Source organism: Ips typographus, linkage group LG9, assembly GCF_016097725.1.
Source record: "Ips typographus isolate SLU linkage group LG9, UJ_Ityp_2.0, whole genome shotgun sequence".
Classification (NCBI taxonomy): Eukaryota; Metazoa; Arthropoda; class Insecta; order Coleoptera; family Curculionidae; genus Ips; species Ips typographus.
Genome location: NC_138430.1, coordinates 5,486,677 through 5,514,233, shown reverse-complemented (window position 1 = coordinate 5,514,233; position 27,557 = coordinate 5,486,677). Strand labels below are relative to the sequence as shown.

Here is a 27,557-nt window from a genome sequence, read left to right as displayed (position 1 = left end):
TGTACCAGCTACAATGTACTGATTATTGATTATTTCTTTTCGTCATTGGACTGGATGATTTCAATTTGTCAGTTCAGTTTGACAAGAAAAAGTTAATGAGTTTGGTAACCAATTGACTGTGAACAACTTTTCAAAAAGTGACACGGTTGCAATAATTATTAGGTGTTTATTGATATATTTTGTTGCAGATTTTAAGTATCAGATCAAGTTGTTAGTACATAACTGAAGAAGAAGAAAAGCTATGGAGATGATTTTAGAATAATTTGTTCTCTTAGCTTCCTGCTTACCCATATGTTGGCTTTTAAAGCTGTACCTTAGTTCTCATAGGTATATTTTATTATGACTGTAGGGAAGTAAAGATATAATAGTATTCCCTTAAAGTTTTAGTGATATCTGGATTAAATATGTGTAAAACAAGGAACTTTGTTGTGATACTAGACTAATTACCCGCATTGTGTGAGTATTAATATGAGTTGTGCGAGACTGATTAATTGCATGTACTTGGTTTAATCTATAACCAGCATTTATCACTTGATATACTTATCCGACATTAGCGTTGATTAAATGAAACGTTCCAAGTAAAAAACATTGCCTGAATAGCTCAGACATGTAGAACATATCCATTACATACTCAAGGTAAACTGTCTCATACATCAAAAAAGAACGGGTTAATAAAAACATCATTTACTTCAGTAGTAGAGTACGTCCCATGTATTTTTATAACATTTAGAAACTGCCCATTAATCATAACAATGAAATTGACTGTTATTAAATTTATATCAATATCCTCTTAGCCTCAATCAAGGGCAATTCGTACGGTTTAATATATTTAAAGGCAATTAGGCACTGTTTACAAATAATTAACTTCCATAATAGCATTTTCATAACTTTTGACTTCCATTATTTTAATCAAGTCGTGGGGCGCCGCCTCCGAAGCTCATTGGCTTCGAGCACTTCGTGTATCGCCGCCCTCGAACCCGATTGGTTTAGATTGATTAAAAGCCAGGTAACACGATACCTGGTTAACCCAAGATATACCAGTTGCTTGCAGAAAGTAGGCATAGACGTTTCGTGCAGGTATCCTACGCGGTGTTCAGTTGTTTTTTTGGAGTGCTCAATTGTTTTAGGAGAAACTGTTTTTTTTTTGTTTTTATTGTGCAATTTATCAGCGGCCCTGGGTGAGTGTCTTTTGTTTCTGGTGATTTTCTGGGTGTGGTTGGGTGAAACGGAAGTGAGTCATTGTTATAATTTCATTGATTAAACTAAATACCAGTGCGGATAGAGATACAAACAAATTTCCTCTTTAGGGATACAATTTTGATATGTGTTTATGCTAAATACCAGACTAAAAATTATGTTGGAACATCCATAGGGGATTGATTTTATAGAAAAGCAATGTTAAATTTAATGTAAACAGGTTTTCTTGCTCAAAAACCAAACTTAATGCATGGGAAGTAGATTTGCTTGGGAGACATCAACAGTCAATTAGACTAGAATCATTTTTTTTTATATCGAAAATATTTTACAAAACATTTTGAAACTCCCCGAATATCAATTTTATGGTATTATAATTATTGTTTTAAACCAATAATTATTGTTTTCAGTATTACAGTCATAAAGCACCTTTTTATATGGTACTATGAGAAGCAGTATACAGTTTCTCTTTTTAACTAAATCACAGATTAATCTTCCGTTAAAAGTTATGTGCAGTAGTTTTGGCATTAATAAATATTGCAATTTATAATTAAATTAGACAAAAAAGTACATTGTAAATGAATAGAGGTGTTTGATGTAATAACACACTAACTCAAATTCTAACCAGGATTTTGATTATGGAGGTTGTTTTAAGTATGCAGTTCAGCCATTCATTTTTTGTCAGATATTTTAAAACACTCTTATTTTGTTAAAATTGGTGAAATGGGCCGTCGGAGAAATAAAAAGTCCGTGGATTTAATAATTAACACTAATTAGTTAACCAAAATTGTGCAACAACGTTCAGGGGGGCTAATAATAACGCTTTCCATTGGGAAGTGTAAAACTGGTGAATTGGTATACTTTCAAAAGTCATTGAAATAGTACAGCAATACACTAGTTTCGCGCCACAATTGCAAATTAAAAACGGTCCTAGCATGTACAAAACAATATTTTAACTAACTGTCGAAATACGTCATTGTAACGTCAAATTCGAATGCTGCCATAATATAAATTATTGACGTACGTAACTACTTTGACATAATTGACGTAAGTATAAAATAGATCTGTCACAACCGTCAATTAGGTTCATATACGGTGCGAATAAAGGTATAATGTCCGTTTCCCCAACATTTGCAAAGTTTAGGGACACCTTAGATAAGTTTAGTTTAGACTATGTTATTTTGCACCTGATGAAGAAAACTTGTGCTGCTAAATTGCTGACGTGTCAAGTATAAGTTCAAATAATATAAAATTTACAATTGTGTGCTTTGTAGCTAGTTAATTTTTTGTTTTCTTCTTAAAAGTTTGTTTTTTTGCTGGTTTTTTCAGTTGCATTAATCTTTCCTAACTTTAGTTACACTGTTTTGTAAGTTTACTTTAACCCTATTTTGACTAACTGAGTGAAATCCGCAGTAAATTAGACACAAAATTACTAAATTTCTTAGATTAGCACAAACAAAATTGCAACTTGCTCTAAAACAGCAAATTGCAACATGCATTTGGATCCTAAATTGGCTACTACATAAACGTTACTATTTACATGCATGTCAATAAAGTATGTTGAAGAATTTAGTTCACTTGCCGTGTTTTAGAAGCTTTAAATACCTTTTCTAATTAAGTTCAGTCTTAATTTCGATAAATTGTACAGAATAACGTTACAAATGTCCTAACGTGAGTAGTTTATTATAACTATTATGGGAAATCCAGACGACAGAGTAACTTTGTAAATTAATCTAAGTGACTGTTCATCGTGACAATTTTATGCATTTGATGGTCTAAATACAAGTAGAAAAATGATTTGGTCACGTGTCCCTAAGTCTTGATAAAACTTCGATACACCAAAGTGATTTTAAAAAGAGATGGAGAGAGCCAAAGTGATTTACTTATTGCCGAACAAGAAGACTACATAAACATAAACTTTTAAATTTAGATAATGCCCGGACAGAAGCAGAAGAAACAAAAACCCGATTGGTTTTTTTTTGTGTTAAGTCGCCGGGTTCGTGTCGCGGTGGTACCCGAGTGGTACCAGCAATCACGATTATGACGAAGTAGAGGTAAAACTGACCGGTCTAAAGTGCGCCGCAGTGTCGCTTAGCTGTATTGTTAACTTAAGCTCATTTGATACGTGCACTTACACTATCTTGACTGGGTTCTGACTAATGGAGCCTTTATCGCGTTTGGCCTGTAGACAAAGCTTGTTTGACTTAACTCCCTAATACTGTCGCTCCGATGCTTTAATATCTTTCAAGTTGTTGGGGTTTTCAGCCAGCATTCCTGCCATCGTCCTCATATTTCGAATTATTTTGATGCAGCTTTTTAATTAGCCGTTTCAAGTTCCTTTATGTTAAGTTATTTGGTGTTAGTGACACTGGTCAAATAAGAAACAAAAACCCTCTGTAATTACTAAGGGTTTTTTTTTTCGACCAATGTATTTTGAAAATTAGCTCCAAAAAGAAAAATTAGTAAAAATTTTACCAAAATTTCAAGATACTTGTAAAGTTATATTTAAGAACTTTGGAGTTGGTTTCTGAAGAAAAAATAGTAAAGTTTGAGACAGTTTCTGGAAATAACTAAAGCAAAGGCTGTGTCAGACAGGTGTTTGTCATTTCAAGCAAACAAGGGTGACTATAATACTCACGACCATTATTGAGGTTAAAGTAATTAGATAGTTTTTTGACCTTTAAGTGAAAGTTGCCGTTACAAAAAATTTCATCCGATAAACCCAGCCTCACTCCAATCCATGACTGGGCATTTTTGTGTGTAATTTTTATGGCAAACATCACCCCATTTTGGATGAACGATAACAATTAACCAACTTAACGAACAAATTTCAATTACCTCATAAAAAATCTGCGTGGTTGCCTAATAGCACTTTCGGAGTGAATCGCCTAAACATTCTGCCAACAAATGCTACGGAATTAAATAGACAGGAGGTAGACAGGTATCCAATTAATCCAATAAAAATTCTCTTAATTTTCTGAGAAGGCTTTGCTGGGTGTGTGGCAGCTCAACTAATTGTTTTCACTCAAACGTAGAAAACACATAATCTGAAAGGCAGACGAGAGACGCCCCGTGCTCGATAAGCAGGAATTAAAACAAAAACATTAGTGCTATACCTTTTCTAATAAGGTTGTAAACCCGTTATCTCGAATTATCAATGTGGTGTCCAGTGGCCACTTTACTTTTATATTTGGACGTTATCGGAAGAATTTCAGCTATGCATTTGGACGTTTCTACCTGCACAATTTAGACCGATTTTTGTACACTCGGTCACCAAGTTTACAGCTCTAGTTCTAAAGTCACTTAATTGCCTTAATAGGTCTTCAGATAGGCATTTTCCTATAATAATTTAATATAAAACATAAATTCAGCGGTATCAACGCCGATAATTAACCTGTTAAACTGGCCTGTAATGCTATAGCAGAGTGATTCCAGGAAAACACATAAGAAGCTTTAATCGGCCTGACGAGAAACACCTAAAAGATCGGCAATTATTAATGTATCGTCACGGATTTTTAGAAACCCATTATATTGCGAGAGACTTACTTGATTGCACTATCGCGCCGATATGTAAGTTCATCTTTGGAAAGTAATAATTAATCTCGTGCGGTTATCTTAATGCGAACGACACTGAACTGCTAAAATGGCTTTATTGTACGTTGGCCAGTACTTATAAAAGCATTTTTTACTTTTTAATACCATCAGAGGTTTATTTGTTTTTGGACCATGTAAACCGTAAAGTTTGACAGTTATCACGTGACTAGATCAGTATAATAGACAGAAAAAGTGTCAAGTATTCTGTCAAGTCACGGTTGCTGCTGTACTTTATTATTGATTATTTTGGAAAATTAATGGCACCTTCTGGAGGCACCTTTTCGAGAAAATAATTTTATTTTTCAGGTCCGACGTTTTGTTTTTTAGCCAACCATCATCAACGTCAATTTTTCAAATACAGACCTGAGAGGTTCTTCAAGTTTTTTTTTTAAATTAAGCATTTGGAATAGATAATTTAGTTTGATTTACTTTAATAACTAGATTCATTGCTCTTTCAAAGAAATTTGCTAAAATTTTTTATATTAACACTTTTTTACTCCTCAGATAATTTAAATTTAAAACCTCACCAGTTCAAAACGAATCAACAGATTTTAATGCTGTTTGGACTGTCATTGGGCTTGGTTTATTGGCTTTTTACTGATGTAAAAAACTTTTCCTTTAATGCACTCTAACTGTCTTTTACAAGGTGTGACAGAAGTGCGTGCAAAAAGTAAAATTTTCAAGTAGTCCCCCATTGACCAATAATTTCTTTTGGTATTCTTTTATCATAAGGAAGTGTTATCTCAGGACATTTTTGGGCGTTTTCCAAACTTTTTCCAGTTTCCACTATTATCTGTTACATAATTTTTAAAGCAACTCTATGACCAATAAGACCATACAGGGTGGCTACAGACAATCAAAGTAGGACAAGAACGTGTGCAAAAAAAAGAAAAGCATTAAATTAAAGTCATTTTTAGTAATAAATATTTTTAAATTTTTTATTATATAGTAACTTGTTTACCTCGGGACGTTTTAGGGCGTTTCTTAACGTTCTTACTTTTCAGGACAAGCCCCATATTTGGTAAGACCTTACAGGGTGTCCAGCGACAGTGAGTAAAACTTAACTTACACTTTAACTGTTTCTAAACACAGTGTATGGTTCTATCGGTCAAGGGATTTGACTTAAAAATTATTGATCAATTGACTACTTGAAAATTTCACTTTTTTGCATGCGCTTCTTTTCCACCCTGTATAGTACAATAGCAGTTAAGTCAGAGTTTTTTGAATCAACCAAAAGCCAATAAACTAAGCTCAATGATAGTCCAAACCGCATCAAAATCTGTCGTTTTGTTTAGAAATGGCAAGATTTTAAAAATTACCCATAAAAATCACTGTGGTTGAGGTGGGGCGCAGTTTAGTTGGAAAATAGCACTTTTTGCTCTGTAACTCGTTGAGGAGGCTCTTAAAGACAAAACACTTAAATGCAATCTTGTAGAACATGAAATTAATTAAAAGAGAAAGAGCCTTTTATGGAATTTTTCAAGCAGTAAACAAAATGTTTTTGATAAATTATTTTTGATGCAATTCACCTAATTATTAAATCATATCAAACTAAATTATTTATACTCATTATAACACCCCGTAGAATTCTTTTGATGTAAATTAGTAATTTATAACACTTTTAATAGAAACCAATCAAATTACCTTAGTAGTAACAAATTGTTATAATATACAAGCAGTTAAAAAATGTTTTTAGTGAAGTGCGGCAATTTATTTCAGTTTAGAAATTACGGTGGCAAGACTCGAAAACATGGACGTTTTTAAGGTTGCTAATTAATTTTTTCCGCGGTAATTATATAAATAGTTGATAACCGAACTAGTTATTTTCAACAAATTAATTTCTTATTTGTGTAGCGGCGAGTAATACAATTAAAATGTTCGTTGCGAGGTTTAACTGGAGCATAACGTTTGTGTCGGTGACAAAAAAAGCAAATGACAAGAAATTCGCGGAATGAAAATGACAATTTCATTCCTTGTATCGAAAAAGGACAAAAAGGAAATACCGCCGAGGTACCCAGAGAGTACCTCTATTATCTCTCTTATTTTAATTAAAATATCGGCTACCGCAGTCTCGGGTCAATCTACGCTGGATCGCCAATTAACCTGCAAACCGGCAACTATGTATCTATGCACTACTTAAATTGGCAAAAACAGAAGCACCGTTTTAACTAAAATGTATTCAATGCGAAAAATTAAGGACAGAATCAGTTTCCAATACGGAAACATGTCTTTTTACATGTTTTTTTTTTAATTCTCAACCTGCATTACCAATTTGGTCGGGTATGCTTGTACCAAACATATTGGTCGGGGGCACGTGCTACCAGCATCTTAGCAATTCCTTGAAACTATTTTCCAATTTGCTTACATTACCCACATACCAACCCCTGCCGTCAATTAACCAATGTCATTAATTAATTAAGTTGTTTTAATTTTATATGTGACACTTTACATGGAAAAATGTTAATCATTTGTTTGTATTAGTTGAAATTACTGGATTACTACATATTTACAATAAATAAGTACGTCGATGTAAGCTACTTCCAATTAAACCTTTAGGACATTTTGAATAATTAAATCAAATTTTAACATTTATTCACATCCGTATAAGTATAATTAATCATGCATACGTCAGAGTTAGCGTAATATTCCTTTTAAACACATCATCCTTGAGGATTTGACTTTCATAAAAATGAAATTTGTGAATGACTGAAAAAAGTCTTGACAGTCTGTTCATTAATTATGCTATGGTAATCTGTCTTCCCATTTATTAGAGATTCAGTTAACTACTACATTTATACCAGCGTCCCCTTTACCTAAAAGACCGTAATAAATCAATTTTCGATTGAGAAAACTTTTCTGTCTACCATATGACGCTTTAGAAAAATTAACGAAAATTGCATTATCCAGGGGCCGACGTATAGAAATCTCATTTGGCCCCTCGAGGAATTTCTCATACGTACATTAAGGCCGTCAAATTAATTTAGTTCTAACATTAAGAATGCAAATTGACCCAAAGTTAATTTAAACATGAGATAAACTTGTCTACAATTAATAATAAAATTATCTTGCGTTTGTACCTTGATCTAATACCTGTAATGTTTATGAGCGATGACACTTTAAGGCAATAAATATGAATTGTAAATAAGGCTGAGTCAGTTCATTTATTCTAAGTGCAATTTGCATATATTTCTTGATAGTGTTATTGCTAATCTCAATTAATTCCTTCCTTTCGCCAGTTCTTTCTATTAAAGCTTGATTTCAAATTTTAATTAAACATCCATCAGAATTATTAACAACGGTAAAGTTCTCATGTAGAGCTCGAATCAGCTAAGAAAAGGCCACAGGCGTCATCAAACGATGATGTCACGATCTCTGTACGTCTCGCTTTAAATATTGCTGCTCTCGTTACTTTACAAGTTGTTGCAGCCAGTCAGTGACGTGCTATTATTTTATCAGTAAAATGAAACGTTTTCGTCGTTTTTAATAAAGAAAATAAAAGACAAAAAGTTTTTCAAAGGAATGGAAACTCCTTCTGCTTCTTTCTTCATAAATTGTAAGACGTTACTGACGATTTCACGGCATTGGCTGTGTATGATAACACCTTTCTTTCCAACCTTTTTGGAAGACATTATGACAAAATAACGTTTTTCATTCATAACACTGTGTGAACTTCAACTGCGACCATCAACAATACAACCACAACACCAGACTAAAACGGAACCTAACCTAACCCCCTAAGTCTCCCTGTCCGCCACTACATTTTTTTAAACTTGGCAACACCGTTTAGAGTGCCGGCTAGTAAAAGCATGTAAAAAGGTCCATCTGTCCCTGGCCCCTGCCGCATCTGTTTTAATTGTGTCCAAGTAAAAACCGTACTACGTTGCCAAGTGGCTTTTTGACCGCTTAACAATTTATTTTCGGGAATATTTTAATAGGACGCCTCTGATTATATCTAATGCGACGGCACCTGTAGAAGGAGAGAGAAATAGTTTTAAAAACTGCGTCATTGATGATGCCGTGGCCTTTTCTCATCTGATTCGAGCTATACGCTGTTATCACTAACATACATTTTCATTCCACTTTTCCCCTGCTTTCCACTTTTATCATCCGTTTGCTTCCGCACGTGTATATAAATAGACTTATGTTAATTATCATTATATTAATCATTAGAGCGGCACATTTCCTGTAAACGAGTAAATGTGGTATATAATGCAGGTAATTACAAATTAATTAAGAGCCAAATTGCGTGACAATTAAGGGCAGTTGTTGTTTGCATTGACGATAGTTCAGTCAAGTTTAGCACTGTTGAAAAATGATTTAGATTTCCATCAGTAATTAGTTGATTGGTGAGGTAATAATTATTAGAGTCGAAAGGTTTCCAAAACCAACTAATTAATGTCACTAGGAAATTTAGTAATTTAACCAATTGAATTTTATACTGTTAACTTTACAGTGTTTTAAGATTCTTTTGAAGATAGTTTAGGGCCCATAATACTGGTTTTTGGGTGCATAATTCTCACCTGCTACAGTGTAAAGCGGAACATATGCACCTAATGAATTTCTTAACAATTTTGAACAAATAGGTCGGTTGAGGGTAATTTTAGGTTTGACTTGTTACAGAGAAATAATATACAATTTGGTAATCCGCTAGTTGCTTAAATTGCATTCTTGGAGCTTCAAATCTTCTTTGGGAGCTCAAATAACCTATACATTATTAAGGTAGAATTGGTGGTTGTAAAGTTTAACAGAGATTATTACCACAGTACAATGGAGGTAACGAACTGTATTGATTCTGGCGAAAATCTGAAAATAAACCTTTAAAGGTTTAGCTTAAACGCTAATTATCTTTAAAGCTTCCAGTTTTACGACTGAACGTCACAATGCAATTCCTAAGGGATATTCGTATTGAAGGCGTGTCTAAATGCCTAATACACTCTAATCTCCATATTTCAAAGTGGTACCGAAACTAACTGGCTACTGCTTGACCTTAAAGTAAAAATAAAAGGATTAAGAACCTTCGTGGATTCCGTTAAGCTGTCTATGAAGAAGGGTCAAGGCTGCAACACTGTCCAGCTGATAATAACACGGTTATTAAGGTACGAAAGGGTCAGTTTTCTTCATATTTCGAAACCCTTGTATTTCTAATTGAGTATATTTCTGACAATGCCAGTTTATTAAGAAGTCAGAAGTGTCAAGTGTATAAAGGTGTGGTAAATCCAAAATCGACCATAGCAGCCATGCTGAATTTTTGCATTCTGAAATTAGATCAGTAAATTAGGTTTCTCTTACCTTGTTATTCAAACATTCAACTAACCTTATTATCATCAACAAACTCCTTTATGGGAAGAATTGTTAAATCTCACTTTGGTTGCTGGACACAATGTTTACCTTTAAAGGAATATTACTTTTGGTCTTCAAATCAGTTTAAGTCTGTGAATGTGATGTGAGATCAACATGGTAGGTTTATCGCTTACTTCAGTCACTTTTCACTTTTATTATGGCGTAAAAAGATGGTAAAAAGGGTCATATTTTTTGTTTTTTCACCAAAATTTTACCAGATTCATTTTGAGGTTAGATTGTAATTGCGTTTGACAGTTGTAGTTTGCCCAGTACTGCCAGGTCTAAAATTACTACCGCGATACATTTAACATTAAAAACGGGAGAATCCAAATCTCGTATATTTTTTTCTTAAAATCATTTGATTTAAATTACGCACGTACACAAATTGTTCAAATTCGTATATATTATATATTGCAAACTAAATTACAAAAAAAAAGCAAACAAACAAAAACATAATACAAACTTGTAGTCGTTTGCTTATGAGGTGTGGCAACACTGCTTTGTCATGTCATTTGCAGAATGCCATTTAGGGCAGATAAATGTCATTACTGTTATTTTTTTTTAAAAAGTAGAGGGGTTAGATCACCGCCTACTTTACTAGAAAGCCTAGAAGGTGCTTGTCAAAAATTCCAATATGGCGGGAATAGTGGTGACAGTTTGTATTGTGGTAATTGAGTTTTTTGAGAATTAGATGAATTTTTACGGTTTAAAATCAAAACTTGAGGTTATTTGCGTAAGATATTTTTGTTTGCTGTCGTTCATAAGTTTTTCAAGCCGCATTGTAACAGCAATTCAGGAAAAAGCCCAACCGTGTCAGTTTTTTACTTTACAAAAAATCGGATCTAACTCAACAGTGGTTGAACACTTTGAAGTGGGATGATTTTACTCCAACACTATACTCAATGGTAAGTACCAGTGCTTTCTAGTACAGTAAACTTATTAGGTACTTGTTACATTCACAGGTATGTGAGTTACATTTTAAAGCCTCCTTCAATGTGAGAGCAACAAAAATAATTTTGAATTAATGTTCTTGGTAATAACATAAGAACCATTTACCAGTTTTGCTTACCTAGTGTCAAGGATTTACAGATTTTCTTACATTGAACATTGTTTAAACTAGTTTGCTGTTTGTTGTACTTTCCAGGACAAATGTTCTAACCAATTTGTTTAGGCTAGACTTGTGTATAAAAAAGCTCTATCTATACATATCTGGATCAGGAATAAACCTTTTTTTGATTTTTCACTCACAACTTGCAATCAGTGGCGGCTCGTAGTAATGTTGAAAGGTAGTGCACAAAATGAGGGCCAATTAGCGCCGCAGGCGAAAAATTTTTTGAGACCACGCCCAAAATTCCTACAATTTTAAAATATGTAATTGTTTTCAAATATTGCACACTAACGTTAGGAAATACTGGAGGCATTTTAAAAAGTCGCGAAGAAAAATAACACGTGACTGATAAGAAAAACCCCGCGTGCACGATCTAATTGTGCACACCGGCCAGCTTAAAACATCGACTGACTCTAGACAGTCGCGGGGTACAGAGGGGGCGGACGGCGGAAGTTCGACCAATCAGATTTACTATACCCATGAGCTGTGCACTTGATTTTACTACGACACACGGTGCACGGTGATCCGTAATTCGTCCAGATTTCGTTTATTTATTAATAAAAGCTTATTTATTTCCAAGATTAATACTTGGTATTAATAGAAAATTATTTCAATCATTATAAAATTTATAATGAAAACATGCATTTTTGGACTCAAAATTTGGGAGTGCACGTGCACATGTGCACTTATTGAGGAGCCGCCACTGCTTGCAATCAACTACACGAAACAATTTAAAAAAACATATTTCTTACTGCATCTGCATACGTTTGTGTATAAAACGAAAACCGCTTACGCCGCCATTAAAAGTGACATTTTAGGCTTTCTAGTATAGAGGGCTGTGGCTTAAAGCAATCTCTAGAACCAAAAGCGTCACGTGACATCAACCAACAAATGTCAACTGTCAATTCTGAACCTACAATGGCAGTAAAAGCCTGTTACTTTGCTTTGCTCTAGTCTTTTTGTAATTATGGTCTTAAAGTTTTATTTACTAATTTCTAAAGTTTCTAAAACTATCAGTTGTAAAATAAATGTATTTGATCTCTGCCAAATCTTCCGTGTGTCAATTTCAATATGGTGGTCATCAATCAAAACAAAAATGACAATTAGGCTTTCTTATGTCTATACATATTACCTATCAATATGTCACGTGATTGAAAAATGCTCTGCCATTTAAACAGGTCGAAGGCAATTACCATTCCGCAGTTGGAAAAGCAACCGCGTGCTATTCGAAAACGGCCAAAAAAAAATTCGAAAACGAGTCCAGTGGAGTAATTTGGCAAAACACAAAGCGCTTAATTAATATGAGTTGGTTTTATTATGTTTCGGCATTGCATTCAGTAAATAATCTAGTTGTCCGAGGTCGGAGAAAATAAAGACGCAAATACCGATGACGGTAGTTTTTTTCAAGGCATTTTTCGAATAGTCTTAAGCGGCTTTGCTTTAATTCGTTTAGGTCTTGGGAACGCAAAATAGTATTCTTTCGGGGCCGTACAACACTGCCCGATAAAAAGCTAATTAAGTTAAGATCTTATCGTGTACGTTTATAATATGTTTTAATATTAATTATGGAGAAAGTTAATGCAATTACCTTCGTAATAACTTAGCAAATTTGCATTTTGTGTTGGCAGTACTAATAACCAGCCATATCTCGAAGTTACGTGAACTTTGCTAATTTACGGGTTTCCCCCTAGTTATTGATATTGTGTACTGCGTCTAGTCCAATACTATAACTATTTAAACGCCATTAATCACTATTAATTAGGGCGTAATATCGCATTTTGCCCAGACGCTGAATTTCTAATTATCGAGGAATACATTATCGTCAATCAAAACACAAAAATTTCGCTAAAAAATCGTAATTGCATTAATGAGCTAATATTTCTTGGGTTATTAATTAGCCGTATGACACTTAATATCTTAATAACGCTTAATTAAAATACTCCACTAATAATATCCAAGCCATGTATACATGTTAATGACAAAAAATTTATTAAACCTGCTATTTCTAGCCATGAGTAGGAAAGTTTAATACAAAAAAAAAACACAATTTAATTTAAAAATTTAAAAACATTCTAGGAATTTGCTCTAGGCAAAAACCAATTTCAATTACATATTTATTACAAATTAGCTAATTAACTAGCGTCTTTACTGGCGTATTTACGGTCTACTAAACTATAAACATTTCATTAAAAATATTGTTTAATATCCATAAAACATCAGTTGTTTTTAAATTGTTTGCACCTTAATTATTTAATGCACTCGGTGTAAAACGTTATTTTGGTTTAAACAAATACAGATATTAAACCATTCAACTATGATAAAATTTTAGTGGATCAGGCTAAAATTTCATTTTTGTTTTCATAGTTTTTTGTTTGAGTTCTAAATATTGTTCTGATGTTATACAGGGTGTCCCACGACGAAAGACATCGATTGATATTGGAAAAAGTATAAATAGGAGAGTTTTGAAAATTAGGCAGGATACTGATGTGGGCATGCCCAATCTAACTAAAATATTTTCAAGATGGTTACACTTCCGTTTATACCTTTATTATATTGAGATTTTTCATTTTTTTAGTGGCAAGTTTATGATTTTTTTTTCACGACCCTGTATACAAATGACTCATTACGCACCCTCAGTTTAATAAAACGATCCTTTATTTACAATAACCCAAAGTTTCATTGCAAAATAAAATACGCTTTTGACAGGGTACAAAAATATGTTGAGCAATGCAACTGTCACTTTTTTGGAAAAACATCAAATATTTCGAAAACGGCTAGAGATAGGCATAGGGCATTGTACACAAAAGTTGGTCAGAATTTTGTGAGAAATCCAAATATGTAATAATATATAAGGTGTTCTATTTAAAATAAGAAAGTTGTGATCGACTTCCGGTATAAACGGAAGTGTAACCATCTTGAAAATATTTTAGTTAGATTGGGCATGCCCACATCAGTATCCAGCCTAATTTCTCCTATTTATACTTTTTCCAATATCAATCGATGTCTTTCGTCGTTACACCCTGTATATTTTAGCTATTCGTTTGATTTTGTCAGAAATACATGGAATGTAAGGTATTGAAAGGTTTGTAAAAGATAAAATTTGATTCTGATTTCCAGATGGTTTTGGATGTTCTAAATCCCTAAAACATTTATTAATAAATGTGTTAGGATAGTAATTTTATTTTAGAACATTTTTAATAAACAATTTTTCTTAATAAATTGTTGATTATTGCAAAATAGGTTTCTGTTGTAAATTTTATTGTGGGTTCTATTGAGCTTATGTGTGTTAGAAATTGGTTGAGATAATCATTACCGAATGGATATATTGAGAAAAACATCATCCCCACCAAATTGTTGGTTTATAATTAGCATTATTACTGTTATTTTCTTCGAAATGTTCCATAAAAATATTATTTAATATTGGAGACAATAGAGAACCCATTGCCATTACAGAATTTTGTTGGTAATAATAATCTCCATAGAGTCAAATGGAATGGGACTTTTTCAAAAAGACGTAAAATAAAAGAAAGTGCATATATTAGATTAAACCATGATTTTTGTGTTGCGACATCCTCTATTAATATTGACCAAACTTGGTTAAATATTCTAGAGGAGGAGATAACACTTGGTCATATCAAACGAAACTGAAATATCTTGTAATTTTGTTTGCATTCTAAAACCCACCTTTCACCACAGCAATAGATAACCTTTCCTATTGGAATGACAAATAATGTTCAAATTTTTGAAAAAAATGTTCTGTCGTTGTGTTCTTTTTTAGATTCTCTGAAGACGGTGGTAGATTTTCCACCAAAACGTCAGCGTTTTTAGGTATCAAAACCGAGCCTAAGTCAGTTATCTTGTGTTTGGACGACTAGGTTAACGTTATTTCCAACACTTTCCCAACAAATCTTTCTTGTATGGGAGACAGACAGAACTCGTCTCAACAAACATAGAACACATATTTCAGTTTTTTGGAATTGTGTCCTCTCCATGGTTTTGTGATTGCCAAACAGCTTCGTCATTATTGGAAATAATAAATAAACTAAAAAATTAATCACTGTTTGATGAAGCGTGTGAATATGTTGGGTGGTCAAAATGTTTGTTGTTTATCACAAAGGACCTTTCTGTCTAGTTTTTGTTTTCAACAATCCAGAGGCACAAAGACTAATTCACAGACATTCAGTTATATCCTCACTCAATTAGTCAGGTAAAATTTAAATTTTTGTGCAAATCCTGTCAGTGAAGAGAAATATGTATCATCCGCGAACAAACCGTGTCGAGCTAATATCGAAACTAGGTAAAGGTAGTCCACATCAAACGGATGTCGTGCTTAATTACACGCGCTTTAGCATACAAATAATTTCAGACGATTAAATAGATTACTATCGTTGGTTGTGGTCTTTAATTTGGGAGAACAAGAGCGAAATTTTAATTTCTTTAAATCATTAAAAGTTAATTTTATGCTTCGTATAACTCGTGACAAGCCGTCTTAGTAGTTTCGTACAATTAAACCATTAAGTTAATGTGAATTTTTATGGTGGTTCGAGCCGGACCCACGCCAAAAATTTCGGAAGCAATTTGCGTCTCATCAGGCTGGTTCCATTGTTGGAACCTTATTGAGTTTATGGCAGGTGTCAGCGGTGAAATAGAACAACCGTGACTTTCGAGTTTTGGCCATAGATAAACCTTCTCCGGTTTCGATTCGACAGTTTATTGTTTGATTTTTCAGTGTTTAGTGGTCGTTATTGGAAAGTGAATGCGCACAAAAGGCATGTAAGTCTCAGACAAACCAATTATTGTACGACATAAAATTGGGATGATTATAGGCCGGCGCGATCGAATTTGTTCGTATTTGAGATGTCCTAGGTGGAACAATTACATTAGTGTCTTGTATTTTTTATTTTATGCGTATTATATATTTTTATGGTACTCTAAATTGACACGAAAACATGAGTCCCGCGGTGGCGTTCCAACGTTTTGCCGGGCGTTGGCGAACATGATGCGTGATCGTACCTGGGCAGGTGGTAAAACCACGGGTTGTTGCCTTTTGATGCCCAGCGGAGCACTAAATTTTAGGGCCATGGAAATGACGGTACTGGATGCGTTTATGCATTCAAATTGAATTTCAGTTTTAAACTAAATTAATTTTTCTTCGGCTCTTTTATTCGTACCACGCTGATTAATGGACTGGTTCCTGAGGAACGACCAGGTGATTTTTATCAATCTTACTGTTACATTGTTAATAATGCTGATTTCATCAAAAGTTGAGTTAACATGTTTTAGGGCTAAATACTCCAAAACCATTGACAAGCCTAACTTAAGCTACGATTTACTCAAATGCTGCTCATGTGGACTGAGTATAAAACACAATAAATTTTACTGAACGTCACCAGCAGTACCTATCAAAAATTAAATTCAGAAATTAAAAAGAATGTCAGTGACAGAAATGAGTTTATAAATCCATAATCCTATTAGGAGATGAAAATTACTATAGTGAAATCGATTAAAATATCGACCATAAGAGTAAACCAGGATGCTGGACTTTCAATTTACAGTAACTGTACATTGTCTTTTAATAATTATTACGATGTAATTACGATTTTTGCCGATAAAAAATTGTTATTACAACCTATTTTTCATACCCAGAGCTACATCTAGTTAAATATAGATAGAAGCCATCAGTCCAGTTTCCTCATTTAATTTAAAGCTTGAATGGTCAAAGTTATTACAAGATCGGCAAAAAATCTATATTCAATTAAGATTAAATGAAGTTAATTAACAAGGAGTGCTTTTATTACTTGTACATAATTGAACCACTTTCTACAATTTTTTTTTCATTTACTTTTGCACCAATAAATTTGCGTAACGCCGCGCGAGATTGTTCTTAACTGCGTGTGTAAAGCATAATTGTTTATGAAATACTTAATTTAATTAGCTGCTTACTTTGTTCTGTTGTAATTTATTAGGTTTTTGGGTTAAAGTACTCTTTCTAAAATTTTTGACGTGTTTTTTCTAGAATCTCATCCGATTGAAAGCTCGGAAAACATGGGAGTTTCAGAAGAAGTTACACCGGCAGCAGGTGCAGAACCGAGACCGCCAGGACCGGACCAAAGTGACGGAAGCGATCCGGAACCCGACGATTTTGCACCCAAAAGAAAGCAACGTAGATACCGAACCACATTCACCAGTTTTCAGTTGGAGGAATTGGAGAAAGCTTTCTCCAGAACCCACTACCCGGACGTGTTCACCAGGTATGCATCTACCTTGACCGATTAGGTACCGAACCCAAATTTTTTCTGGGGTTCTATGATTAAAAGTAGGGAAGGAGCCGGAATGAAAATGGAACCACAAATCACGTCTATCTAAAGCAGTCAAATGAGTATATCATGTTTGCGTTCTACAACCCACGATAAAGTAATCGGGGGACCCTCGACAGGCATTCCGACTTGTCTGCAATTTGTCGGGGCACTCTGGTCGGCTTTGTTAAAGTTTCAGAGTCAATTAGGTGGACCCACAAAAACATAAATGCTATCGCATGATGAATATAGAAATGTTATTGTTTTTGCATAGAAATATGCCGGGTTTTTGCGGCCTTACGATAATGGATTTGTAGTCTCGGCAGAGATTGATCAGAACGTTTTCGGCATCGCAAAATATGCGCGTTAATAAGTCAATATTGGCCAATTAGAGAACGTTTAGTTTTTTACTGTAAACAGAGAATCAGTGATAAAAAAAAACATTTTTGGAACCATCAAGTTGTAGTGATAAGTCCCTTGCCTAATTTTTTTTTTCTGGTTTAAACACGGACCTGGAAATTAAAGTGTATACTGTGTATTAAGTTACACAATAATCATTAAAGTATTCTATAAAAACGTGTTGAATACGGTACTGAAAAATGAAGAACCAAGTAGTAGTCTATTCTGCTAGTTTTACAATGTAAAGTAGAGAGAAAGCATTATGAACCAAGAATATTCATTTTTGCCTATTTTTCTGAATTGAATTGAGTAAATCACAGCACTGCGAGTGGTTTGTGATTTGTAAAAAAATTAGCTTACTGCTTTTTCTAGACCAATCACAAATTACCCACTGATACTGAGCATGTATTGTAGCATGTGTAACAGTCATAACATTGAAAGAAGCCTGGTTATTGAGGAGTTGTTAATACCTTCAATAAAGCTCGATTATAAAAACGTGAAAGCAAAACTATAAAAAGTAACGAGTAGGTTAACCACAATGAATTTTTTACACTCTGCCATTCACGTGGTATAATTAAATAGTAATTGCAAATACAGTTATGAATGGAAATTTTGTTTGTAGTATGCTTTAGTAATATTAAACTTTTTTTGTTCAGTTTTTTCAATACGGTTTTGTTGATTTTCAGAGAGGAATTGGCAATGAAGATCGGATTAACGGAGGCTCGAATACAGGTAAGATCGATTTTACGAAACTCTAATAGTAATTTCACAAAATTATACGGCAGAAACTGTGCTAATTAAATTTCGGAATAACAAAAATTAAACTTCACCTTGATTTTGCGTTCTAAGGTCAGACGACCGCAACAGTCGGCTAGTAGTGTTACATAATTGTGGTAAAACTTATTCGTCAACGATTTGATTCCTGCTTTGTTTAAAACCCTAAATTGAATTTCAATTATAAGAATATCTCATCCTCCGCTTACAAGGCAATTTATAGAGTTATCCTTCAAACCAATTTGGTGTTGGAACGATCGGAAAAGGCATATTAACTCACCAAATTGATACTACAAACAAATTACGAAACACTATAAAGCAATAACTGGGCCGACTAAATAACCGCCTAATTTATATCCACTAATTTTTTCGTTGCGTGTTCAATTACCTGACTGACGGTTCATTAAATAACTGTAGAGGTGTTATTCTTTGCCAACCTTTCAGCATCTCCTTTATGAAGTTTAGGGCCCCGTATAATTACGATTACGTGCAGAAAACGTTGGGAGAATTGGAAATAATTTAATAATAATGTACAGTTTTAAGTAGTGCCGCTTTATATTTGGTAGTTTACTTTTTTTTGGTCTCTTAAATGTAATACTGAATAATCAGCGGATGATCTCGCAGAGACATCAACAGTCAATTAAGAGAGCAACGTTATATCCAATGCAAAACTCCAAAGTTTATAATTGGGACACACTGTGTATTATTAGGTACGTCATTCGATTTTGCTCTCCAAAGCAAATGTGCAGTGTTTGCGTTAATCACTGCTCGTAGTTTGTGATTGGTCAAGAAAAAGCAGCAAGCTGAAAGCTACTTTTTTTGACCATTCACAAACTACCCACTGTGCTGCGATTTACGGAAATGCTGCACAAGTAGACTTGACGTTATTGTACTTTAAGTGTCAAAAATTGAATACGTATTTGACATTTTTAAATCCATCCGTGAATATTAAACATAACTGACGCCACTCTATTTATAAAACCAGGGTGATTAATCATAGAAAGTTACATTTCCAAACAGGGCTGAAAATATCGTTAAATCAAAAAGAAAAGGTAAAAAAGAAAGGAGAACAGCAGATAATAATGAAATATTGAAATTTTACATGTTTCCTCAAATCATCTAATTATAGGCGAGATGGTACTATTAAGGCAGGTAGATGGATCTTTTTATAATTTATCGCTTTAAGCCAGGTCCATTGTCAGTTTTATAAATGAAGAATACAAGCATGAAATTTAGCAATCAGTGGAAAATAAAGTATTCTATAACTTATTAAAATGACCTCTTATTGGATTTTACTGGCACAAAAGGAATGAAAAGTTGGCGAGTTATAAACGCCAATGATGACGAGGCCTTATCGTCCGACCAAATTGAGCTATTCTCGCCTCGATTCGATATTGTTTACAAAGTAAATTACCTATCCTGATTTTAACTGGCAACTTTATTGTTGGTAATATTTTTTAAATTAAAATTCGCTACGGTCATGGAAGGATTTAAATGATAAATGCCCATTCAGGCGATATTTATAGAGCGCCAGATATTAAAATAGCTCAATTTTATGATATATGACACAATAACTTTCCCTGCACTAACAATTCAAATTTTATAGTAAACTATAATTCCTTACTTTTTAACGTCATTATTACATTAATTACTATGTAATCACCATAATCACCACATCGTTATTAAAATTATACACAAAATTCTTTTTCAATGCCAAAATTATTCCTAACTGGAAACTATTATTAATACAGTTTTATCACCATCAGTCAGTCAATACAAATCAATTACCCAAAAAATAATAATCAACGCTGGCAAAATTTAATTTAAAACTGATTTGCCTTAATTGGATTAAAACACCACTAATTATACCAGTTGTTATGAGAAAATTCAATCTACACGGTGTATGTTTTGATTAACATTAATGCAAAATTAATAGGGAAAAAACTTATAAATTGCTTCGACCTTCGCCATCATAATAATGCAGAAATTGCAGTTCAAATTAAATTTTTAGACGTCCGTTTACACACATAAAGGTTATTTTTATTATTCGGTATTCGCGATGCTTCCTTGATAAAATTATAATGATTTTGTTTACAACTCGTCCGTTAATTGATTACAAAATTTCATTAGTGGCGTGTAATGATTTTTTCAGCCTCCCACACTACATTTAAAATGAATTAATTGAGACACAAGGTCGAAATCCTAGATTATGACTTTGTAATCGAGATATCAATGGTAAACACCTGTTGCGTATGAAATGACACAGCCCGAGAGGAAGACAGTCATTTGAGAAATGTAATTTTTTCGAAACGCCGAGTACAGTCACGGACTTGGACGATTAGGTTTAATTAAATAAATTATATGTCTCCATTTTCACAAGAATAGCACTTTGTGAAGGTTAGGACGATCGGAATGCGGATAACCGGCAGCATCTTTGATCGGTACCTTTTTCGAAACAGTTTTTGTCACTCGAAGAACTTGTACTGCAGCAACTCAGTAATAAACAAATTTTAATTTGAGATTATTTATACGCTCTGATTATTATTAATCTCGCACGCTCTTTGTATGTGGCAAAGTGTCAAAGTTTGAAGTTTTTGACTCTTGTGATTCTATTTCACGTTTCTGAGTGCATCGCCCCATTAAAAACGGTTCTACTACTACTTCTACTACTAAATAATTTTTCTTCTTCTTTAAAATATATTTTTCTTGTCAATTTTTATCCAAATCTACCAAATAAACATGTTTTGGTAAAATGTAACAATTGACAACTTTAGTGCTTCCACATGTTCATGTTTTAAGATTAACTCCTGTATTAAATAATAACGTTTGTTTACAACGAAATATGTAGTGTGCATGGTCATTATACGCATTCCTGAAGCATGTACCTATTTTCAACTCATATACATAATTAAGTTTTTTGCATCAATAAATAAGCTCTATCCTACTATTAGCAGTTATAACTTTTGCCTGAGAATTAATTGCTCGATAACATAAATGTTCCCTCTACCCAATATTCTATTTTTAATTAATTACTAAGGAGTAATTTGTTTATGCAATTTAGCTAGGTTCGCTCGATTCTAAAATGATATATGTAACTTGATTTAATTAGAGAGACTTAAATTAAATGTAATTCAGCGATAATTGGTATTTTTCCCGGTTGCATCATCGCGTTAACCGGACTATTTGCTTATTCATGAGTGATCATCCACAAAGTTGGGACATGCAAGTGTCTATCCGAAGCCAGACTGTACCGAATCACAAAACTTAATTAAATTAGAATCCCAAAGGAGCCATTAAACATTTTTTTGTCGGCCAAAGGAGCCGCGTAAATTTGAAACAATATGCGAGTTTGTATTTAATAGGCGCTCTGGGTTCTTGACCAGCAGGACACCATTGAGCTAATTTTGGACACGGCGGGGGGCCTTTTCTTTGGCCCGCCTCTGTTGTTAAATGTGGGGTCGGTATAATCACAGATTTGTCATGTTTACACTAAAGACGTTTGGATATTTAGAACTCACCATCATTAAATTTAATTAATATCTTTTTGAGAATGAGGGTCCCTAAGGCAGCGCTCCCATGATTGAGTGTACGTTTTTTTCAAAAATAGATCATCAACTTTTTTACGGTTATAATTAAATTTCCCTTAGGTATAATGTATAAAAACCTCACGGTGTGATTTGTGTTTAAACCGGGGCAATATATCACGTCAATGATCAGTTGTTTATCAAATAAATTAGGTTATTCTTTTGCCACAACCGTTTCAGGTTTGCAATGAAATTGAATCAGAAAAACTTTCACAGTCGATAATTGCTTTTAATTGTTTTAATGCAATTAACTATTCTAGGACAACAGATTTAGATTGTGTTTTCGTAACGAATGTTATTGGAACCTAAACTAGGAATTGTTTATAGAAAACGATTTCTGGAATTAATAAGGTCCACATGTGCTGTGATGCACATGTGGATTTACCATTACAGTTGTATCCGATCAATTACCCATATTCCCATCGTTCTTGTTATGAAAAACTATCCACCCCTACACACAAATGCATTTACACAGACACCTAATTATTAGTTTAGTGACCATTATAACGCTATGTTCATTGAGTCGTGGTATGTAAGTTCCCAACGAGACCCAGTATAATAGCATTAAAAGAGACCGGAGCCCCATTAATTGCTTATGAAATAAACATTACATACGAGAAAGAGATATACAATTTAATAATAAATAATAACATGTTTCCAAACCCGCATTAAACACTTTATGGGCTCACCTGGTCGTTTTTAATCATTCATTTCCTTTTTTATTTGAAAAAATGGTAAATTGTTAATTAGCGGCCGTTATTATCATAAACGGTGTACTCGCTTTAAATACCTTAATAAGAATATTCAATACGAACATAATTAGCGGTATGAAAACTAATTAATTCGGTGTGTATAGTTAATGGATCCTGTAAGAATGTATAGGAGGCAGTGCGATTACCACGATAAAGAGTGGTCAAATTGAATACTTGTAGCTAGTAAAATTGCGACAATTTAAAAGATAAATTTAACCACCAAAGGTTTAATCTCTCATGGATTATGTTTTAGACTTTACTTTATTAATTCAATCTTGTTTGAAAATTGAGAATGTTAATGCATTATTGTCGGTGACATCATTTTTAACGCCAATTCTTATTTCATTCATTTTATGTGATATAATAATTGTCATTAATAATAATATATAAGATGCTCCAAAAGAGAAAATCCACTAATTTTTAACTAGAGAAAGTTAAATACAAATTAAAGTCCAAACAAATTATAAAATATTGGTATAGTAAATTTGTTAGGTTTATGGCAATTTGACTTCAAATGTCCAAACATTGTGCACAAATTTCAGTACAGTTGTGATTGGTCAATGAACACAAACTATACGAACAAAGAGTGTGTTTTTGAAACATGCTATTAACAGGAATTAAACATTTTAAATTAATTAGCTGACAAAGAATAGTGGTCGAGTAATTGGAATATTTTCACTCGAAGGGGATAATAATCCCAACATTTTAGGTCGCAATTAATACGTGCACTAACTCAGTATAAATTATTTTGAGAACAACGTTGGACGTCATTTTCTACACGCGATATATTCCAAGAAAAATTTCTTGCACCTAATATTGATTACCGCAAGTGGTCGGGAACAATATAATCTGTCCAGAGATATGTGGCACCCAGGTTTCCCGGTAAATAATTTCGTCCCGACAAAGCATTTTTCGCATTCCGGCCTCATAATTAAAATAGATTAAGTAATTATTATCGTAATAATTGGCGTTGTGATTCCGATAATTGCATTAACGAGATATTTTGCCGATGTTGCGGCCGCAGTTAATATGGTGCCATTAAAACGACTATTTCAGGTTACCGAGAAACGGAAACTTACTCTTTTTTTGCTCCAGCCAACCCATTCCAGTCTTGATGATTTTATCAGCTTGTCGTTTTTAAAGTATGCGAAGCTATATTAAAACACTCACCCGATGCAATAATACTTCTTGGAGGTGTAATTATTTGCTGTTAGGCTTCTAATCACTGCCAAACTGAGCAAACAATTAAGAAATCGGTTTCTGTTTAAACTTAAGAAAAAAAATTCAAAAATGATTCTCGATCTTATAAAAAGAATGATAGTTATTTTTTTTAATTACTTTTCTTATGTCAAACAAGATACCAGCTACATTTTTACAAACCACTGGACTTATAACAGGAGTACTAAAGTTATAGAATACAACAAGCTACTGATTTTTGTAGACTTTGAAAAAACTTTTTGGACTCAGTCTAGCAAACCTTCATGTTGAGAGTGCAGTATTGATACAGTCAGAAGGTATTATGGCACACACAAAATATCACCCTGGAGAAAGGTATTAGACAAGGAGACCCTATCTTTCCAAAACTATTCACCTTCCTGCTGCAGAGCATAAATGTGGAATATCTGAACAACTTGAGGGTTGCAGATGACACAGTCCTTATTGCAGACCGGGTAGATCATGTATGTCAACTTCTTCAGGACCTTCAGAGATCTTTTAGACGAGTTGGCTTAAATGTTAACTAATTAAAAAACAATACATGATCTTCTAATTCTTGTATTGGTCAAAAACATTTCCACGTCTGGCAAGGCAAGTGTATGCCTATAAATATTTAGGCTACGACATTAAATTGGGAAGAGGACTGAGCAGCTTACGGACCATACATTCATGTTGCCAGAGTCCTGAGATGGAAGATGAACAAAGAAAATCCTGGAATGGAGCCCTAGATTCTAGACACAACATTGAAACAGAGGACGTCCCCCAACGAGATGGTCCAGCACAACTGCATCCAAAGCGCTCAACACATGCAATGGTATTGTATGTCCAGCAGGGGTTTCAAAACGGCTATGGATGATGATGCCAAACAATAGCTTGAAACTTAGACAAAAATTAACTGGTGGTTCAACAACCAAACAAAGCCCGATGATGGTACCTAGTCAACCATCATCATCAGATTCTGCTCGGTAATGACCACTTTATCAGGCCAGTCGGTGTCAGAGGAATAAATTTAATAAAGCGAAATAATAGCAAGATAGAGCTTAGGGATTGGAAAGCTAATTACAAGTAGTACCACTACTGGTTAACGCCAGCCCCCTTGATCGTGAGTGAGCACATTTCTTTTGGATGTATTATATCCCGGCTTAATCGAATACAGTCAACGATACCACTGATGGCATCGATAACAATTAATTGGCTGCCGATTACCCAGCGTTATTGAGATTGAAGTGATTGCCGGTTTCCAACCTATTATACTTTTATCTCATGAGCATTAACAGTCTTATTTAGTCAATGATATTGCTGTTTTTAGGGGCCTCGAGTACTTTTGTTCCAAAGCGCAACGGGAGTCCCTTTATTTTGATCGGCCAATATACTGCGCCGCATTTTTCGACTACTTAAAAAATGATATTATCAGATTTGAGTCATTACTGGGTCATTCTTCATCGTATAAAGCGGTCGAATTTGTTTTGCCCACAACTGTAAATCGTTTACATCTTAATTGCCTCATCATTAGCAAGATAAATTATTATTAGTTTTCCATTATCTGTCATTCGTGCTAAGATGATTATTTTTTTTTACAGGTTTGGTTCCAAAACCGAAGGGCTAAATGGAGGAAGCAAGAAAAAGTGGGCCCTCAAGCCCATCCCTACAACCCGTACCTCAACCCAGCAGCGTCAGCAGCCACCCCCGCTGTAGTACCACCCTCACTGCCCAATCCCTTCAATTTATCGTTCGGTCTACGTAAACCGTTTGAATCTTTAGCATTTCGGTACCCACACCATGTGCTTCCCGGGTACTTACCTTCACCGCCAACGTACCATCGAACCGGACCACCACTACTGCCGCCATCTGTGGGCATTTATCCAACAGCCAGTTCGTTTCAATCGTTCTTGGCAAACATTTCGGCCGCCCAAAGACCCAAACAGGAATTTACTGCCAGTCCTCCATTGAGTCCTGGTACCTCAACCACGGCACCACCTCCCGAAGTCGATAGGCGGAGTTCGAGCATAGCTTCTTTGAGGCTGAAAGCTAGAGAGCACGAATTAAGACTTGAAATGATGCGACAAAGTGGGGATTTAATTAGTTAAACTGTTTAGTAACTTTAACTTTCTTCGAATCTCAATAAGTTTTTACCATCAACTTTTGTATGTTTAACTGTTTTCGTCAAATTTAACAATGAAACATTTTCAGTAGTTGATAGGAATATTTTTATTATATGTTTTATATCGAAAGTATTATCTATTATAAGTGATAAGTTGTAGATAGTTTTTTATATGTTACATGCTGGATAATCTAAGATATCTTAAGAATGTCTGCAATACTGTGAAAAAAATGGAAAACGTTCCGTCCTATTGTAACTATTTAATGATATATACTGAATAAATTGTATTTTATAGTAGGTATGGTAATGTTTTCTTTAATAAAAATAATACAGAAAAATTGCATACTTACAATACGTTTTTTTGTTGTTTCCCTGCAGCTTCACTGTTATTTCCTTCCGAGTGTAACTTTTCAATGCATATACTAGTGTTAGAAGTCTACCACCTACAAAAAGATAATGTTAATCCACGAATTACCTCACTGATTTACTGCTACAATTACTGGGTACACGTTTATTCTACGTTGAAACAACGTTCTGACCATTGTTTTAATGTTACTCGTTACTACTAATTCGTAGTTGATTTGAAATTGAATTTACGTTAACTGCAAAATTTTCAAAAATTTAGTTAAGCCTTCCATTATTAAACTTCTAAAGGTATATGGTAAAATAATCACAAAACTCGACTTTTTCCAGTTACAGTCAGTGTACATTCATTTCCTAAATTACCAAAATCAACGTTAGTTTACTACAACATTTCTTCGGTGTAGTTGTGCTTATTGAGTGATAAGAATTTCTTGTAAACGGTGAAATACCGTTGCAAATCAACGTTGCTGTTCCAAGATATTCAAGAGAGATTTTTACTTTATTTTAACGTTGTCCAATAGGTTGTGTTTCAGTAAAAAGTAACAAGTTTCTTCAACGTAATTGCGCTTATTGGGTCAACCAAATTAATATTGAGTATTGAGGGCAGAAACTACCCCTTTACTAAGTTCTGATATTCCTCAAATGTGTGAAAAGTACTGATTGACATATTGTAGCGGCCTCTCGTGGGGCTAGACGAAAAGCTGGATAACCACTGGTTCAATTCACCAACTTAGCAATTTGATAGGGTTTTACCAATATTTTTCCCGTAATCAGATACCTAATCCGGTCCTGATTCGTATTGTCTGTCCTTGAAGTTACTACACCATATAATGACAC

At 34.0% G+C, this 27,557-nt stretch overlaps 1 protein-coding gene and 1 long non-coding RNA gene across 4 annotated transcripts in view; one reads left to right on the top strand and one right to left on the bottom strand.

Moving 5' to 3' along the window:
- Positions 1-26,709, top strand: part of al (aristaless related homeobox) — a 41,788-nt gene extending 15,079 nt beyond the window's left edge. For 2 of the 3 annotated variants that reach the window (XM_081986465.1, XM_081986463.1), the window contains 3 exons: positions 17,253-17,487; positions 18,618-18,663; positions 25,837-26,709. In XM_081986465.1, coding sequence (XP_081842591.1) covers positions 17,282-17,487; positions 18,618-18,663; positions 25,837-26,343 — 759 coding nt within the window. In that variant the 5' untranslated portion in view covers positions 17,253-17,281 and the 3' untranslated portion in view covers positions 26,344-26,709. Of the gene's footprint in view, positions 1-1,053; positions 1,179-17,252; positions 17,488-18,617; positions 18,664-25,836 lie in introns of those variants that run through there. The other variant, XM_081986464.1, reaches the window with a different exon arrangement.
- On the bottom strand, positions 9,353-10,504 carry LOC145733570 (uncharacterized). The gene is made up of 3 exons (XR_014179231.1): positions 10,103-10,504; positions 9,547-10,043; positions 9,353-9,492 (listed from the first exon to the last, which is right to left on the bottom strand). It is a non-coding gene; the product is annotated as an uncharacterized LOC145733570 (long non-coding RNA).
- Positions 26,710-27,557: the final 848 nt, after the last annotated feature.